The following is a 17,677-nucleotide window of genomic DNA, read 5'->3' on the forward strand; positions in this document are numbered from 1 at the left end:
ACAGACCATTTCAAGAGTGTGGGGTCGTTGCAGGGCTGCCCGGAGTCAGGAAGTGGAAGGGCCCAAAGGTCAGGCTCAGAGCCAAGCCAGGGGCTCCCTGCAACTCTGTCTGCCCCTGCCATTATTTTCTGCCTTCTCTAGAGGGTTCTACAAACCTAGCTTCCAGATTCCCCTGTCCCACCTCAACGGACCCCACCTCGAGACGCTCCACACCCATAAGTCACTCCGATTTAAAAATTCTGGAGCCGCGGATGGCTTGCACCTTATGCCAACCAATGCCTATAGGTCACGATGGACCTGCAAGGCGAGTATTATTGCCCCATTTTTCCGAGGAGGAAACCAAGATTCAAGATGTCCAGGTCTGTTTGATTTCCAAGGCCGCTTTCTTTCGGCTCTGCCAGAGGAGGCGCAAGCGGCTGGGCGAGCTGCTCGCGGACTCCCAAACTAGGCGAGCCGCAGCCCAGACCCCGCCCCACCAGGGGTCCCGCCCCGGCCTTCCAGCTCGAGGCAGAACGGGACTCGGTGATTGGGCGGGGCGGGAGGGTTGGGCGGGGCTTCGCCGCCGCAGGAGGCCGGACGCGGGCGGGACTTCGACGGGGCGTGGCCTCTGGCTCCGCCCACTTCCGCGGGCTCAAAGCGGGCGGCGGCCGCGGAGGCGGGGTCAGAGCCCGGCGGCGGATCCCAGCGCGGCTCCTCGGGGCCGGCCACCGAGCGGCGCCTCGGCGGGGCGGAGCAGGTACTGGCGACCGCGCGGGGCGTCTCGGGCTAGGCCAGGCCGAGGGCGGGAGCCTGCGAGGGACCACGAAGGGCAGTGGAGTCGAGGCCGCGCTGCGCTTCCTCCCGCGAGCCTGGGCCCCCGCCCCCCCCGCCCCCGCCTTCCTGTGGCGAAGCCCGCCGCGGCGCGGGCTGGTTGGCGCCTGCGCTGCTCCCTGCGCCCGGGACTCGGCCAATGCATGGGGCCTGGGGCGGGGGAGGGACGGGGGAAACTGAGTCACGCCGGGATAGTGTTGGGCCTGTGTGGGAGGGGCCACCCCCACAGGGCTCCTGATTGAATCCCCTCCCTGGCCACGCTCTGGGGTCCTAGACCTCACCGATCTCCACGGGGGCCGCGGCCCCGCCCGGTCGCCCCCAGAGCACAGGAGCCCTCATCAGCTTGTACCGCCCGGGAGCGGCTAGGACCCGCTCCAGCCGCCTCCCTTCCACCCCTCCCCCTCGCGTCCCGAGCCCCCGAGCGTTCCCTCCGCCGGCTCCGCACAGTGTCAGCTTACACGCCTTATATAGTCCGAGCGGGCCTCAGCGCGGCCTGCCTGTCGAGACCCGGGGGCGGGGGAGAGGGCCGCCGGCCGACTCACGCGCTGTCTCACCCGCTGTCTGTCCGAGGCTTCAGGCTGGCTTTGAGGGGAGACCGTGTCAAATTAGCCCTGCAGCCCATTTCTGAATGCAAAGAACTTCGACTGAATGAGGGGAACCCCTCATCATACCAGTCCCCGGGGAAGACGGGTTGCTCCGACTTTTCCAGAATGAGCTCTGCCAGCCAGAAACCCAGCGACACCTGACAAGGTGCCCACCTACTGATGCCCTGGCTGTGTTCAGCGGCTGCTCGTGCCTGCCTGGCACCGGTCCAAGGCTGGTTTCTAGAGCTGGGCCTGCCTGCACACCCATCATGCTGTTGGCTTACCTTTTATTTCCTCCTAGGGGCAGGCGCCATGGATTCCTTCAAGGTGGTGCTGGAGGGGCCCGCACCTTGGGGCTTTCGGCTGCAGGGGGGCAAGGACTTCAATGTGCCCCTCTCCATCTCCAGGGTGAGCCAATGTTGGGGGAGGACCCCCCCCCCCCGGCAGTCTTTGGGTGCTCAGGTCTCTAGTGGGGGATTGGAGGAGTCTGAGCAGGAGTGAGGCAGGTACAATAGAGCAGGAGATATCTAGGTCCAGAGATGTGCTGGACCTGCCACAAGATTCCCAACTAGGTTTGTATGGGAAGAGGAGCACCCACAGTTCCCCACCACTGCCCCATACTCGATGCCATTCCACAAAGCTCATGGGGCCACCTCTGAGGCCCTAGGGAGATGCCGATTCTGCAGGAGGTGAGCCTGAGGTCTCTGGGAAGTATCTAAGCTGCTTGAAGGAGCAATGCTTGGAGCCAAGCCCCAGCCAGGGCACTCCTGACTGCAGGATCTCACTTCAGTCTCACTGCCGCCTAGGGAATAGCAGTTGTCATCTTGTTTTTCCAGACGAGGGAACTCGGGGCTCAGAGAGGTAGAGGGACCTTTTCAGTGATTCCATGGCAAAACAGGGATTTGAATTCAAGCACTGGGATGGCCTGCAGTTTGGTGGGGAGGGGAGCACTTTCCAGCTTCTGTGAGATTTCTCCATCTTCATCCACTGGTCCTATTCAGGATGCAGTGGCCTCTGACCCAAAGCAGGAGTGTGGGATGGGGCTCTAGGGTTCTAATGTCAGCTCCTGAGGGCCTGCCCTGGTAGGGGCGGAGCTAGGGGCTGGCTCCTCCTTGTGTCAGGGGATTGCCTTATAAGCCCAAGAATGCAGCCCCATGCTGGGATGGCCAACTGGTGAGCAGAGTCCGAGGAGCCGAGAAAGGCTGGCTGTAGGACTCTGAGACTCAATTTCTTCATTGGTGGGTATGAGCAACATAGTAGCCTGAGGGATGGACTTTAAGATGTGGCCTGTTGGGGGCACTCTGGTCCTGAGCACCCTTGTCAGCAGCCCTAGCTGTAGGTGGGGCCACAAGCTGAGCCCAGCCCTGGAATTGGACCTAGGCCCTGGTGGGTGGGTGGGCGGGTGGGGTGGGTTTTTCTGAGCTGGTCAGCTCCTCCCTCTCCCCTGACCCCAGGAGGGAGGGGCTAGGGCTGGCTGTGGGCCCAGGCCTGGGAGATGAGGTAATGTCTGAGACTTGGGGGTTGGGCTGCTCATTAGAGCCCTCAGGCTGACTCACCCCTACCCCATGCAGCGTCCAACTCTCTGGCTTTCCCCCTCCTTGACTACTCAGGCTGCCTTGCTTCTCTCTCCAGCCCCCCACCCCACACCCAGGGTTTTCTCCTGCTTCTCTCTCTACCTCTCTGACCACTCCTCTATCCTGTCCTCCTCACTCAGGAAAGGAAGTCATCCCCAAATCCCTACCCCTCCCTGGGAGCCAGCTACTCCTGCCCACCCCCCAAGACCTCTACCTCAGGCTTAGCCCACACCTCCCAGGAGCCAGCTTGTGTGGGTAGGGAGTGGCTGGACCAGGTTTCCCTTCTACTGACTCAGCATGACCTTGAGTAAGTCACTTCCTTTCAAGGGTATCACTTCTCTATGCTCGTTATAAGGGGTTGTTGGATTGAACTAAAAGTGAGAAAGATCTATGTCCCAGACCCAGCCAGGGGTTTAGGGAGTTGTCCTAGGTGGGCTGACCTGACTTGGGTTCCAACACTCAGCAGAGGTAGCCTAGTGTAGTGGAGCTTTGAGGTTAGGATCAGACCTAGCCTTGCGTCTTACTGAGCAGCTTGAGGCAAGTTACATAACCTCTCTGTTATTCTTGTATGCAAAATGCATATAATCTCAGACTCCCATTTCCTGGTTTTTGGAAGATTCAGTATCAGTATGTGACAATACTAGGTGCTGAATAAATGTAAGGTGCTCTTATCATTTAGCAAAGAAGGAGGCACCCAGCTGGTTTGCCCTTCTAACCTCCCAGGCATGAAATAGAGCCAGCTCTCCCTTCTTGCCCTAGTGCTGTCAGTCTCTGCATCTGGTCTCTCTGCCTTCTGGAGGTCTCTCTAGAACCTCCTATCTCCCCTCTCCCAGCCTCAGCTCAGTCTGTAAGCCTGAGGAGCCTCCTGAGGTCATGGACATGACAGTACCTTGCAGTCCTACCCCCCAACCTACAAAATGTGAATTTGCCTTCCAGCACTTCCCCATAGAAGTCTACTTAATGCCAGGCCCCTTGCCAGATGCCGAGGCAGCTCTGTGGGCTTAGACCCATGAACAGCTGCACCACCTCTTTCTAGATTGCTGCCTCTGGACTAGAGGGCTGAGAGCGCCCAGTGGGGTTGTCAAGGTTAGCTCTATCAGGGGTCTGGGAAATACCCCACTGGGACTTTCAAAGGGCTGGTGGCCCCTCCTAACTTCAAGGCCAAGTCCTGATTCTTTCATGACAATCTCACTTCATGCTGGTGGTGACCATTACTGCCAGCCCTATTACCCCTCATTTGCCACAGGAAGCAGGGATTCCCAAGGCAGAGCCCAAAAGACCGGGGGAGAGGGTGATGTGGCAATTGAAGGCTTCGGGGTGACACTCATTGACAGCCCCAGCTGACACCATGGGTCCTCTTCAAGTGCTTCACAGGGTCCCTGGAGATGACAGGGGTCTATTCCTGGCTCTCAGAGGGTCCTGGCAGAACCCTGCAGATGGCCACAGGACAGGGTGCTGGGAGTATGAGGTGAGAGCACCTAGCAGTATCATGGAGGAACTCGCCATTTACACAAGCCAGAGGATGGGTGAAACAGCTTGGGCAGGAGGCCAGCAGGGGGCTCAGAGGCTGTGGTTGGAGCTGAGCAGCTTGGGGCCCAACCTGAAGGTGGCTGCTTGGTGATGTCACAGCATTTTCTGCACTGTAGGGAGAAGGGTCATGGGAGGTGAACAAATGACTAAACAAACGGGGAGATTGGGGTATTTGTGAAGTTCAGGTAAACCCCACCCCTCCCGGATTGTTTGAGTATTCAGCAGCTGCCCAGAGATAATGTTGAATGAAGAGGCCTCCAGGTTCTAGAAGTGGAGCAGTTTAAGCAGGGTTGACTAATGTTGGCCTCAGTTTGGTCTGCAGAGGCTTGGGGTCCCTGTGACCTTCTATCTGTCTGCAGCTCACTCCTGGAGGCAAAGCTGCACAGGCCGGTGTGGCTGTGGGTGACTGGGTGCTGAGCATAGATGGCGAGAATGCGGGGGGCCTGACGCACATTGAAGCCCAGAACAAGATTCGTGCCTGTGGGGAGCACCTGAGCCTAGGTCTCAGCAGGTACAAGGGCGCCAGCCTGCTTGGCGGGTGGGGGCACCCTGAGGCCTGGCCCACTGTTAACCTCTTCCCCTTCTCCTCCAGGGCCCAGCCAGCCCAGAGCAAACTGCAGAAGGTAGGCTGGGGACATCTGAGCAGTCCATTTGGGCGGTGGGAAGGGTGGGATTGGACTGCTGGACTGACTAGGCCTCCCCCGGAGCAAGGAGCCTTGATACCCCTATCCCTGGCCGGAAGTAGAGGGTGGAGGCCAGAGCTGGGAGAGTCTGGGAAACTGGGGGTTGGGCTGGGCTCTGCCGCACGGTCTGGGCACCACGCATGTCTGCCTGTCTGTCTGCTGCCTTCCGCTGGCCTGTGCTACAAGCCTCACTCATCTTGCCCCAGTTAGTCTGCCTTATGGCCCGTGTGGGCTGAGATCATCCCTCCCAAATGGGCCCCTTGAAACCTGAGTCCTCCCTCCCCCATTCCTCCAGCCAGATGTGTGGGTGTGGGGGTTGGAGCACCGCTGTCCTTCCCACGCGTGGGGGGGGATCCCCCTTGGGCCCAGAGTTCCCTTCGCACCCCCCCAAACCCCCCGGCCCCCCGCCCGCCCCCATGTCCCCCCTCCCCCGCCCTGCCCGGCTCTGTCTCCGCCCAGGCCCTGGCCCCCACCGCAGACCCCCCGCGGTACACCTTTGCACCCAGCGCCTCCCTCAACAAGACAGCCCGGCCCTTTGGGGTACCCCTGCCAGCTGACAACGCCCTGCAGCAGAATGGGTATGTCGGTCCTGCCCACCCACGCCCATGCCGCGTGCGCGCGACACCCCCCCCACCCCCGCTGCCCCGCCCCCGCCCCCGCTCCCGCTGCCCACTGCTGCTCAGTCTGCATTGTGCCCCAGCCTGGCTGGAACCCTGCGGCAGCGACCCCGGGGTGGGGCTGCAGGCACTGGACCCCTCTGAGGGTGTGGCTCCTGGGCAGGCGCAGCCTTCCTGGGTGCTCCGAGCCAGGCAGCGCCCCCCAACTGGTGGCCTAGGTTTGGGGTGTGGTGTCACGTAACTGAGCCCCACTCAGTGCAGCCTTGCCCCTGGCTACTCTGACCCCTTACCGTTTTTCTTCCTGTGTCTGTCCCTTTGTCCCTTTATCTGTCCATCTGTCTATTTCCTTCACAGGTGCAGACCCCTGACAAGTCAGTGAGCCCCCTCTGCCTGTCCTTCTCTTCCTTCTTTTTGGCATTCTGGGCGGTGGTCCCTCCCCACCTTAGCCACCCTCATTTCCTCTCATTTAGCTCCCTCACCCCCCCCACCCCACCCTCCTCCCAGCCCTGGCCTTGCCCTCCCCCACTCTCCCAGCACCATAACCCACATGCACCAATCTGGGGAGGGGCTGCCCCCACTGCCCACTCCTGCGTGAGGTTCTGAGCCACACCCTCCCCACAGACAGCCGCTCCGGCCGCTGGTCCCAGATGCCAGCAAGCAGCGGCTGATGGAGGACACAGAGGACTGGCGGCCTCGGCCCGGGACAAGCCAGTCCCGTTCCTTCCGCATCCTTGCCCACCTCACGGGCACCGAGTTCAGTAAGTGCCAGCCCAGGGCAGGGCAGACTCTCCTGCTGGCCCCTGGCCTGGGCCTAGGCTCAGCTGGAGCCTGCTCTGGTGCCCTGTGACCTTCTGCCAGGGCTCAGGGCTGGGGTGGCCCTCTGTCTTCTCTCGGTCAATGCCTGCCTCTGCTCTCTCAGTGCAAGACCCGGATGAGGAACACCTGAAGAAATCAAGGTAAAACGATGGACAATAGCCCTTCTTTCTCACCTCCTGCCTCTCCCATTCCAGCCACTGCCCTGTGTCTGCACCTGAGGGTCCGCCTCCAGGGCTCTCTATTTTCCTCCTTTCCTTCCTTCATCCCTCCCTTCCTCCCTTCAATCTCTCCTTCTACTTCTTCCTCCTTCTTTCTCTGCCCCCCAGGGAAAAGTATGTCCTGGAGCTGCAGAGCCCACGCTACACCCGCCTCCGGGACTGGCACCACCAGCGCTCTGCCCACGTGCTCAACGTGCAGTCATAGCCCGGCCCTCACTGGCCGGCTACCCTCTCTGCCTCTCTCTTTCTGTTCCTCCCACCGGGGCACCCCCTCCCCTGGCCACTGCAGCTTCTGCCTACCTCACCCACTCTTTTCCTGCCCCTGGACTGAGCCTCTTGCTGGCCTAGCAGAGGGCCTGGCTCTGTCTGACACTGCCTCCCCTCCTTGCCCTACAGTATTACTGTCTGCCAGGTCTGTGCTGGCTGAAGCATGGAAATAAACATTCTCAGCCTCGCTTCCTCTGCCTCTGCCTTCTATCTTTGTGGGCTTGATTTGTTTTGGCTCTGGGAGTGTTACATGGTTCAGACCTGGTGTGGGCCATGCCAGTCTGGGTCTCAATGAGGGGTGGTACCTGGCAAAGGGGACCCTGCCATCAGAGCTAGATCTCTGGGATGAGGAAGCCCCAAGAGCTGCCCCAGAAGGGAGCACACTCCCTCCACCTCCCAGCTCTGTACAATAGACCTGCCGGCTGGAACCTGGCTAGGAGACACTACCCTACCCCTACCTACTCCTCTGGGACCTGGAGTCCAGCCCAGCAGCTCTCATGCACCCAAGCATTTCCCATGGGGCCAGCAGGCCCAAGGTTGGGGGGTGGGGCCATGCCAGGAGCTTCAACCATACAGGGCCTTGAACGGCAGATCTTGCAGCCAGGTGCCCAGGACAGAAGCCCCAGCCCCAGCCTCAGCTACACCCCAGGAACCCTGGCCTGGTGAGAGAGAGTGGGCTTGGGCCTGGGGAAGGGTGGGTAGCCTCCAGGGGCATGCAGGTGGGGGAGGCCCCTCCAAGTTCGACCCCTGGCTCGAACCCTTGGCCTTTGGGGTCCCTGGGCACCTCCTTGGAACCACTTTCCTTGGCCTCGGCAGGCCCTACCACCCTCAGCCCCACCAGCCGCCCACCCTGGGCCGTGGATCCTGGATTTGCTGAGCGCTACGCTCCGGACAAGACCAGCACGGTGCTGACCCGGCACAGCCAGCCAGCCACACCCACACCTCTGCAGAACCGCACCTCCATCGTGCAGGCAGCCGCCGGAGGGGGCACGGGAGCAGGCGGTGGCAACAATGGCAAGACTCCTGTGTGCCACCACTGCCACAAGGTCATCCGGTGGGTGGCCTATTCCTTTGCTACTCTGGCCTTTTCCATCCTGAGGCCTGGCCCTGGCATCTTTCTGACCTCTGCGCCCCAGACTCTCTCCCTACTCATCTCAACTGTCACTGTGGGAGGATAAGGATTTAGTTTCCAGTTGCATTTGGGGGCAGGGACCTGGCCTAGGTCCTCAGATTCTGCATCGTTTCCCCCATCCCACCCCACCCCACGTCAGCCTCTATCAGCATTTCCCCTTTGCCTGCTGAAATGGAGGAAGTGCCAACAACACACCCAAGCTGCACCCCTAGAATGGCCACTCTCTGGGCAGGAAAGGGCCTGTTCCCCCCCCCGCCCCCCGTCCCCGCTCTCCCTCCTGTTCACTTGTTCTCTGCCAACCCTCAGCTCTCAGAGCAGACAGGCCAAAGGCCCCTCCCTCTCTGCACTATTGCCTCGGATCCAGCAGGGTCATACAGTACCCCCAGAGTCAAGTGTACTGGCTTCTAAGAACCTTGCTAGTTCTCAGCTATGGTCCCATGGCTCTTGACTCCTGTCAGCTCTTAGGCTCTGCAAAGAACCCCCTTCTTGAGACACCCTCATTTATGTGGGACCTGCCGGCCCCTCCCCAGGCCAGATGGACTAGGCAGGTGAGATAGGGTGGCACCGGGGTGGGCTCAGTTACCCCCTGGTGTTCAGATCCAATAGGCACTCTGGGCCTCCTGCCCCCAGGGCACCAGTTCCTCTGGTTTGTCTCATTAGGCCCAAGTCAGCAGCCCCCACCAAGTGTGATACTTCTTCTTATTCCAACACTGCCTCTGTCACTCATTTCTTGTCATCGAAGCAGTGCAACTACATCACTGTGTCAACACTCAGGTCACCTCCCAAGCCTATTTCTCCTTTATTTGGAAAATGGGGAGAATGCATTTCCCTTCAAGGCTTCAAAATAGGTGTTCCCTAAACCCACTTGGGCTCTGGCTAGGCCCCCTCCCTCATTTGCCTACATTCCCTCTTACTGCCCTCACCTCCCCCTCAGGGGCCGATACCTGGTTGCGCTGGGCCATGCCTACCACCCCGAGGAATTTGTGTGCAGCCAGTGTGGGAAGGTCCTGGAAGAGGGCGGTTTCTTTGAGGAGAAGGGTGCCATCTTCTGCCCACCCTGCTATGATGTGCGCTATGCACCCAGCTGTGCCAAGTGCAAGAAGAAGATCACAGGCGTGAGTGGGGCTGGTGGGTGGGTGGGTGGGAGGGTGAATCTGACTCTGTCAGCATCAAAAGATTACTACAGAGGAACTCAGGCCTTGGGCCTCTCCCCTCTCCTTTGGATCCTTAGCATCTTAATAAACAGGATGCAATATTAGCCTCATTTTATGTTAACCAAGATCCTCCTCACAAATGACTAAAACCCTACTCAGAGGGGCTCCAGCAAACAAGAGTGTCCAAGTGTCCCTGGCTCTCTGAAAGTAGAGTGTTCCTGTGGAAACTTTCACAAGCCAAAATAGCATAAAGTGAAGAAGCAAGTACTGTTAATTCATATGGAAGGAAATCTGAGTGTTCCCAGACCCAAAAAATAATCTCTTATACATTCTTCTGGTACCTGAGGACACATCTTGCTCACAGATGCACAAAGTAAATTGAGAGAAAGCACAGATGCTCACAGACACAGCTTGGAGCTGTGGTGGCCTGGTGCTGGGTGGCCTGATGCTGGGGTGGTGCGGTGCTGGGGTGCTCTGGTGTGGGGTGGCCTGATGCAGGGTGGCCTAGTGCTGGGATGACACAATGCTGGGGTGGCCTGGTGCTGGGGTGGCGCGGTGCTGGGGTACAGAGTGTGGCTCCCAGGGCACCTGCTCCGGTAAGGGGCATGTACCACCTCTGTAGTGGCTCACTGCAAGACAAATGCTAAACACTCTTTTTCACTTTTCACCGTTTTTTGGTAAAAGCAAAATTCCTTTTCAGATTTCTTTCAGTTAGTGGGTCTGTCACAAAAGCAAAGTGGTATAATACTCACTTTTGAAAAGTGGGAGGTATATGTGCTTGTTCAAACAGTCAGAAAGCCCATGGGGCACTACCTCCAAGCCCAGGTCATCGTGCAGGTCTTGAAGCCATCAGGACTTTTCTCATCACTTGCCTCTGCTTTTGTCTGTGTTGGCTTCGTTCCCTGCACACTTTTCCTTGGAAGGTGGCAAAGATGGTGCCATGGTGGCTCCAGGGTTACATCTCTCCAGCCTAGCACTACAGAGAGAATAGAAGCACCCCTGTGCCAGCTGGCGCAGTGAGGGTCCCAGTGCTGGTGTTCACTGGAATAGCTTGTGTCACGTGCCCATCTCTAGACCAAGACTAGCCAGGCCTGGGGAGCATCCACCAAAGCAGTGGTCAGGTGGTCCCACCCAAACCACAGACAGAGGGAGGAAGGATTGGTTCCCTGAAATAAAACGTTACCTGAAGAGTGTAGGTCCACCCTGATCACAGTGGCTGTCAGTGGGCTTACATTCATCTACAAGGATAAAACCTCAACAAAACAGGTTATTTACTTCAGTCACAAGCATTCCAGCTCAAGGATGTCCTTAGGCTTTTCCTGCTATTGGCTCCAAAATGCTTAGCGACTTGTAAAGCCTTGTCCCCAAGCCTATTTTATCTTGTTTGCCAGCCCCAGGCCTTATATTCTTGTTGCAGACAGAAAGGAGAGGGAAGAGCCAAATGGCATTATTTTAACAAGGTTTTGTTTTTGACTCTGGAAGAAAAACTGGGAACTTGCATCTTTATCCCAGTGTTTGGCATTGTTATCCTAGGAGCACCTGGACTGCAGGGGAAGTTGGCAAACCCAGTATCTTAGACTTCATCTCCTGTAAGAGAGGAAGGCAAAAAGGAAGGGGGTTGTGACAGGCTTTGAGGAGGCTAACCCACAGGATCTGCCATCTCCAGTGCACGAGAGGACAGGAGATCTGAAAGATAACTCAGCGTTCCTGGAGGGCCTAGGACTATGCAGTGGTGAAGCCAGAAATCCAGACACAAATTTCTTTTTTTTTTTTTTAAGATTTTATTTATTTATTTATGAGAGAGAGAGAAAGAGAGGCAGAGACACAGGGAGAGGGAGAAACAGGCTCCATGCAGGAAGCCCAATGCAGGACTCGATCCCCGGGTCTCCAGGATCACACCCTGGGCTGGAGGCGGCACTATACTGCTGAATCACCTGGGCTGCCCCAGACACAAATTTCTGATCAAACTCCTGTTCTTCCCACTAAGGCTGAACACACAGCAGAGCCTGGCCATGTTTTCTGCAGGGCAACCTAGATGCTGATGGGAACCAGGCTTGGGACTTGGGTCAGTATGTCATGAGCAAAGAGGGAAGGGCCATCTTCCTTCCCCCATTCGTTCTCTTATTAAGTGTGGACGGTGTGCCACGTAGTGCCCCATTCTCCAGGACACCTCATGAAGTAACAGGTTTGGGCCCCGCCCCCAGGAGCTCCTAGTGGCGGGGAGGACTCAGAGGGTGCCAGGGGTCAAGGCACAGCCAGAGGAAGCAGGGGCAGAACAGGCAGGGCGAAAAGCTAAAGGGGTTCCTGTCGCCTATGTATGGAAACTGAAGCCCAGAGAGGGGCAGAAACCGCCCAAGGCTGCACAGGATGAGGGCTAAGCTGGTGTGGCCCCAGGACTGTTGACTCCCAGCTTGGGCTCTTCCTGACATTACTGCTTCTCCTATTTCTAGATACAGAGCTGCCAAATGTGGCCAGGGAGCCCTGTGGTAATGTTCATATCAGTAAGGAGAACCTTGACCACGAGCGGTATAAAACTTAAAACACTGGCTGCTTATTTCCCACCTAAGAAAGTGCAGAGGTGGGCATTCTGGGACTAACAGGCAGATCTGGTTTTCTGTATCTTGTTCCTCAGCTATTCTTAGCACAGGCTTACTTAACACTCATAGTCCAACATGACTCTTGAACCTCAACTAAAATTGCCACGTTTCAGCCAGCGGGAAGCCGGAAGGGGATGAAGGGATGGAGGGCCCATGGCAGCTATCTTGAGAAGATGCTGCCACCCAATGCTATGCTTCCATCCCGTTGGCCAGATCTCAGTCACATGACCATACTGAGCTGCAAGAGAGGCTGGGAAAGACCAGCTATTTGGGGCAGCCATGTGCCCGGCAAAGAATGGAGATTCCATCAGTGGACAAGAAGGGGGGAATGGGTATTATCACAGTCTTTGTCATTGTAATGACAGTTTGTGTTGTGGGGCACTTACAGTGTGTGGGTATCCAGCTTCACAGTCCTACTATAGGAAGTCAGTTTGGTTATTCCCAGCTTCCAGGTGAGGGAATTTTGGCCCAGATCACAGTCATTTCCCTGCCAGCCTGGGCCACACCCTATTGGACTGCTCTAAGAGAATGGGCTGGATTCCAGGACCTTTCTTGAGCTGGATGTCCACAAATCAAGGCCATTCTGTTCGAGGACTGCCCTGTGTTACACTGCACTCTTGTCCTGCTGCACCTCTGTCCTGAGTGGACAGTGTTATCACCCAGGCACAGATGAGGAGCCAAGCCTTATAGGGCCTAGCTGGTTCCCAGGTCCTGGAGTAAGCCTTGGATGGCAAACCTCTCCTACCCAGCCCAGGGTAATGTTCCCCAGAGGTCCAGGGGCCCCTAGCTTCCCCTCTTGCAGGGACTCACAGCCTGACAAACTCTAGAAAGCCCTCACCTCATCCTGGGGGTAAGGTAAGGGGGAGAAGCCTTACCTGCCCTGCAAGGAGTGCCGTTCCCTGTCAGCACCCAGAGCTCAGAACTGTGCCTGCCCTGGGAAATCAGCATGGAACATGGGGAGAGAAACATGGAGCAATCAGATAGTTTCAGTGGAGTTGGAAGGAAGCTGCAGAGCGTGAGGGACACATTAAAGGTGACCTACCCTGGTTTGGGGACCATTAGAAACCCCATGTTCTTAAGGCTCACCTCTCACCACTAGCCCCTCTCCAGTGCTCCAGCCATGTGGGCCACTTCATTTGCCACTGTGCTATTTCTCTTCCCACAGGGCCCTTGCACAGTCTGTCCTATCCTCTAGGAATACTGTTTTAGCACCCTCTATACCTTGTTCCTTCTCATGTGGGTCTCCTATCATTTCCTCAGGAAATGATAGCCATCTTCTCTGATACCTACTCTTTCACCAGGCCAAGTCCCCCACAGTTTGCTCACTAAGCCCCAGTCTTTTGTCCCATCTTTCCCCAGGTGTGAACTCCATGTGCTGGGGCCAGGGCTATTTTGCTTTATATTGTGCTCCACATATAGGAGGCAATCAGTGAATGTTTGAAGGAATGGATGGAAGTGCTGTCTAAGCTGAACTTTATTTTATTTTTTTTCTAAGCTGAACTTTAAAAATGAGTAGGAATTAGCTTAAAGAAGGATCAGGAGAGAGTACTCCAAGCAGAAGGAATAGCTTGTGTCACAAGGTAACACCTGAGAAGGGTGTGAGATGAGGCAGAAGAGGTGAGTGGGGGCTGTGTTAGGAGTTTGGAGCTGAGGCTGATGAGGTCAGCTATGCTGCAGCAAGCTTCCTCTGGGCAAGGGGAGAGAGAAGGGGAACAGGCGACTGGGGCCTGGGTCAGGGCTGTGGAGATAGGAGAGGCAGATTTAGGAAATAAGGGCATCAAATAAATATTGATAACTGGCTTCCCAGTTCTTCTGAATACCAGCAGAAAGCTGCCTCTCTGCTCACACATACACTGGACCCACCTCTGGACAGCCCAAGTTTTTGCCCAAGCCCCCTGTCCTACCAGCTTGCAGCCAGGTTCCTGTCCCTGGAGCTTTTTTCTACTTCTTGAAAAGAGGCAACATCAGGCAATAGGAAGAGCCAGCTTTGGAGTAGCTGGACTTGAGCATAGAACCCATTTCTGCCATCTGTTGACTATGTGACCTGGTGCAGTTCGCTTTCCCTGGGCCTCGCTAAAGTGATGTCAGTAACTTCCTGGCCAGGGTGATTGTGAGGTGTATGTGAGATATGACATAGATGCAGAGGGCACAGATGGGCCATCTGAGAGCTACATGCTGCCCACGTGTCTTGCTTGGTATACAGTTTCATTTTAAATTAATGGGCAGTATTTGAGAGTCAGATTTCACTTCAACAGCTAGATTTCAACCTGAGCTTTCCAGGCATCGCTCCATGAATTGGTCACCACCATCCCTACAGGCAGAAACAGGTGCTCCCCAACTACACCTTGCCCCATTGAGTCCACTACCTGCCCTCAGCAGGCATAGAGTCTGAGACCCCCAGCCTCAAATCTAGGGCCATCCTTACAACAACCTTCAAGGCTGGGATTAGGTTCCCAGTTCACAAGGGAAGGAACCAAGTGTCAAGAGAGGGTGATGTCATTGGCCAAGTTACCTAGCTAAGAAGCAGAGCCTGGTGGGACCCACAGATCTGGCCCACCCTGAAGCCCCACACTGCCCTCTGCCTGTTCTAGATCTGAATACTGCCGGCCCTGGTTGGCTCAGAGGTCCCCAGGATTGACAGCCCAGGCCCAGGGAGTACACAGAACGCCCCGCCCGCCCCCAGCCTCTGCTTCCTCCCCAGTCCAGTGGAGCAGGTTAATTCCCGAACATTTGTTGATGAGCACCCCTGGGGATAGGCACTGTTGCACTATATCAGCTCCTAGAACAGTCATGTCTCATTCCCTCCTGGACCTTACATTTGAGTAGGAAGAAGGGAAGAGAGGAAGACGATAAGCAATAGATACAATAAGTAAATCACCTGCTGCTGTGTTAGTAAGAGCTGTTAAGCATTGAGAACAGAGTTAAAGGTGTTGGGAATGTGGCATTGGAAGAGCAGATTGGAAGTATTAACTGGTGGTGTCAGAACAGGCCTCATGGAGAGGGGGACATTGAAGTAGAAACTTGAAGGCAGTGAGCAGTGAGACTTGGGACATACCAGGGGTACACAGCCCGGACAGGGGGGACAGCCGGTGTGAAGCCCCAAGAGTGACCTGCTGGGTGCGTCAGCCATGGGCAAGAGGCCACGTAGAGAGAGCAGAGGATACATAGGCCAGAGGGAAATGTAGGGTAGGCAGGGATTCAAGCAGAGGGGAATGTGGATTTGTTCTGGTTGATATCTGTCTGAAGGGGCAGAAGGAGGAGCTCAGAGGTCAGTTTTGTACAGTCACTCAAGCCAGGGATCTCTGAGGCCTACCTCCCACGTGAGGGAGGCAGTGAGAAGTGGTCAGGATTTGGATGCATCATGCAGGCGGACCCAACAGGAGTTCCTGGCAGACTTGTTGTGGCATATGAGATAAAGAGGGGCATCTCAGCTGAGCAAATGGAAGCATGGAGTTGCCATCAACTGAGATAGGAACAGCTGTGAGAGAGGCAGGTTTGGGGTGTAGAGGTTATGAGCTGAGCTTTGGACATGGCAAATCTGAAAGACATGGTGGACATCAATGGGGAGACCTCAGTGCCAGAGATAGAGTAGGAATGGTGATTGTACAGATGTAACATTTACCATGGGAAGGAAGAGGGCCCACGGCCAGCCTTCCTGTGTCCCCAGCTCTGGAGAGGAGGGGCCAAGCTGCCTGGTGACTGTACCATCCTCCTAGGAGATCATGCATGCCCTAAAGATGACCTGGCACGTGCATTGTTTCACCTGTGCGGCCTGCAAGACACCCATTCGGAACAGGGCCTTCTACATGGAAGAAGGGGCACCGTACTGCGAGCGAGGTAGGGGATGGTTGAGGGGGGCACAGGTAAGGGGTAGGGTGTGGGGCAGGCGAGAACCTAGGGCCCCCACTCTTTGCCTCCATCCTCAGACTATGAGAAGATGTTTGGCACGAAATGCCGGGGCTGTGACTTCAAGATCGATGCTGGGGACCGCTTCCTGGAGGCACTGGGCTTCAGCTGGCACGACACTTGCTTTGTGTGTGCGGTGAGTGCCCCCAACCTTGGACTCAGGTCCCACCCCCTCGCCCTGTGTTCCTCACCAGCCTCCCTCCCACTCCCTGCCTCTGGAATTCATGAGAGTTGGGAAAGGGGCTCTACTGCCACCCCCAACCCCACGTGGCTTGACCTTGGCTGTCCTCAGATATGCCAGATCAACCTGGAAGGAAAGACTTTCTACTCTAAGAAGGACAAGCCCCTCTGCAAGAGCCATGCCTTCTCCCATGTGTGAGTCCCTCCTGTCCACTGCTGCCTCATCCAGCCCAGCCAGAGGGAGCTCCAGTTCTGGAGTCATCGGCCCAGATTTCTGGATAGGGCTGGCAAAGGTCACCCCAACCCCAACTCCTGGCCTGAGCCTGGGGTTCCCTGGGCCCTGCCCCATCCCCTTCATTTCCCCGCACTCCCTCCATTTCCTCCCACTCCCTCCACACACTGGTGCTGACCACACCAACCCCTGCTCACATCCACTGCCACAATAAAGCTGTATCCAGCTGTGTCCTGCATGTGCCTCTACCTGTGCGTAGGAGAGGTGGGATTTGAGGCACACAGCAGGGTGGAGGTCAAGATGGTTTTCCCAGGGCTGGCCACCCTGGTCACCCTAGTGATGGGGACTTGGATAGCACATGGTCAGCGGGAGAAGGTAAAGGGAGATCCCCTTTGCTGGGCCCCAGCACCCACACAAGTGGGGGTGCCTGATATGGATTGGCTCGGAGGTACATCTGCAGAGATGGGAAGTGAAAAACAGTGACAGCCAGGGTGAAGGCCCAGAGGCAACAGCCCAATGCCACAGCAGAGCACCCCCCCGCAGAGCACAGCCCCCAGGTTCTGGAAGGCCACAAGTGACCAGTGAAGGAGCTGGACTGTATCTTGTGGGTGGGGTGGGAGTGGCAGGGCACAGAAGAGTATGAAACAGTGAAGCAGCCAGTTCAAATCTGTATTGTAAAAGAGCTCTGAGAGCTGTGAGCAAGGAGGACAGAAGGAGAGGGAGTCGGAGGAAGGGCAGGGGCCACGGAAAGGGAGGAACAGAAAGTGACTTGGCAGAGATGGGACCCGGTGATAAGTCCCAGGGAGCCTAGAGTGGGGGCCTGAAGGATGAGGGGTGAGGAGGGGCATGAAGGCAACTCTGCTCTGCATCTGGAATATACCAGCCATTGCTCACATCATCTCATGCCATCCTCCCAGCTACCCTGTGAGGCATCTACCCTTACTGTAGAGATGGCAGGTTAGGAGACCTAAGTTTTCAGAGCTCCTGAGCCACTAACCAGGCTAGATGCCAGACCTGCAGATGGCCACATGGGCCTGGACTGGCTGGCACTGAGCACCCTTCATCAGCAAGTGCCCCTTGGAAGCTCCCTTCTGCCTGCTGTCTCAAAACTTGGAGGCTCTGGTGGTGGCCCTATCCTTCTCTGGAGCTTCCTGCTGCCCCCTGATGCCCCCACCATCATAGGAGAATTATCATCTCTCTCTCCTCAAGCCTGGACAGGAGAGAGACTGAGGAGAGGGCCCCAACTCGGGCCAGGACAGCGTGGCCTGAGGACCTTTATTTAGCATGTCTGAAGTTGCTGGCCTTCTTTTTTTTTTATTTTATTTTTTATTTTTTTATTTTTTATTTTTTTTAGTTGCTGGCATTCTTAATAGGTCC

The 17,677-nt window shown here is 56.6% G+C and overlaps 1 protein-coding gene and 1 long non-coding RNA gene across 12 annotated transcripts; one reads left to right on the forward strand and one right to left on the reverse strand.

Annotated features, from left to right (window-relative positions):
• The first annotated feature begins 621 nt into the window (after positions 1-621).
• Positions 622-16,531, forward strand: PDLIM7 (PDZ and LIM domain 7). 11 transcript variants are annotated; one of them, XM_072823957.1, is made up of 14 exons: positions 622-736; positions 1,696-1,802; positions 4,858-5,009; positions 5,091-5,121; positions 5,641-5,759; positions 6,153-6,173; positions 6,420-6,556; positions 6,718-6,754; positions 7,676-7,761; positions 7,916-8,153; positions 9,166-9,346; positions 15,699-15,819; positions 15,909-16,024; positions 16,181-16,531. In XM_072823957.1, exons 2-14 carry the CDS (start codon positions 1,707-1,709, stop codon positions 16,265-16,267), a joined length of 1,422 nt encoding a protein of 473 aa, XP_072680058.1. In that variant the 5' UTR covers positions 622-736; positions 1,696-1,706; the 3' UTR covers positions 16,268-16,531. The 11 variants fall into 11 exon arrangements, with proteins under 11 accessions (XP_072680058.1, XP_072680063.1, XP_072680065.1 ...); XM_072823958.1 differs by lacking the exon at positions 622-736 and adding an exon at positions 1,320-1,560; XM_072823955.1 differs by lacking the exons at positions 622-736; positions 1,696-1,802 and adding exons at positions 3,040-3,275; positions 4,333-4,436.
• On the reverse strand, positions 12,715-14,060 carry LOC140632181 (uncharacterized). Its single transcript, XR_012029706.1, has 2 exons — positions 13,887-14,060; positions 12,715-12,915 (listed from the first exon to the last, which is right to left on the reverse strand). It is a non-coding gene; the product is annotated as an uncharacterized lncRNA (long non-coding RNA).
• Positions 16,532-17,677: the final 1,146 nt, after the last annotated feature.

This window comes from Canis lupus, chromosome 4, assembly GCF_048164855.1.
Source record: "Canis lupus baileyi chromosome 4, mCanLup2.hap1, whole genome shotgun sequence".
Lineage (NCBI taxonomy): Eukaryota > Metazoa > Chordata > Mammalia > Carnivora > Canidae > Canis > Canis lupus.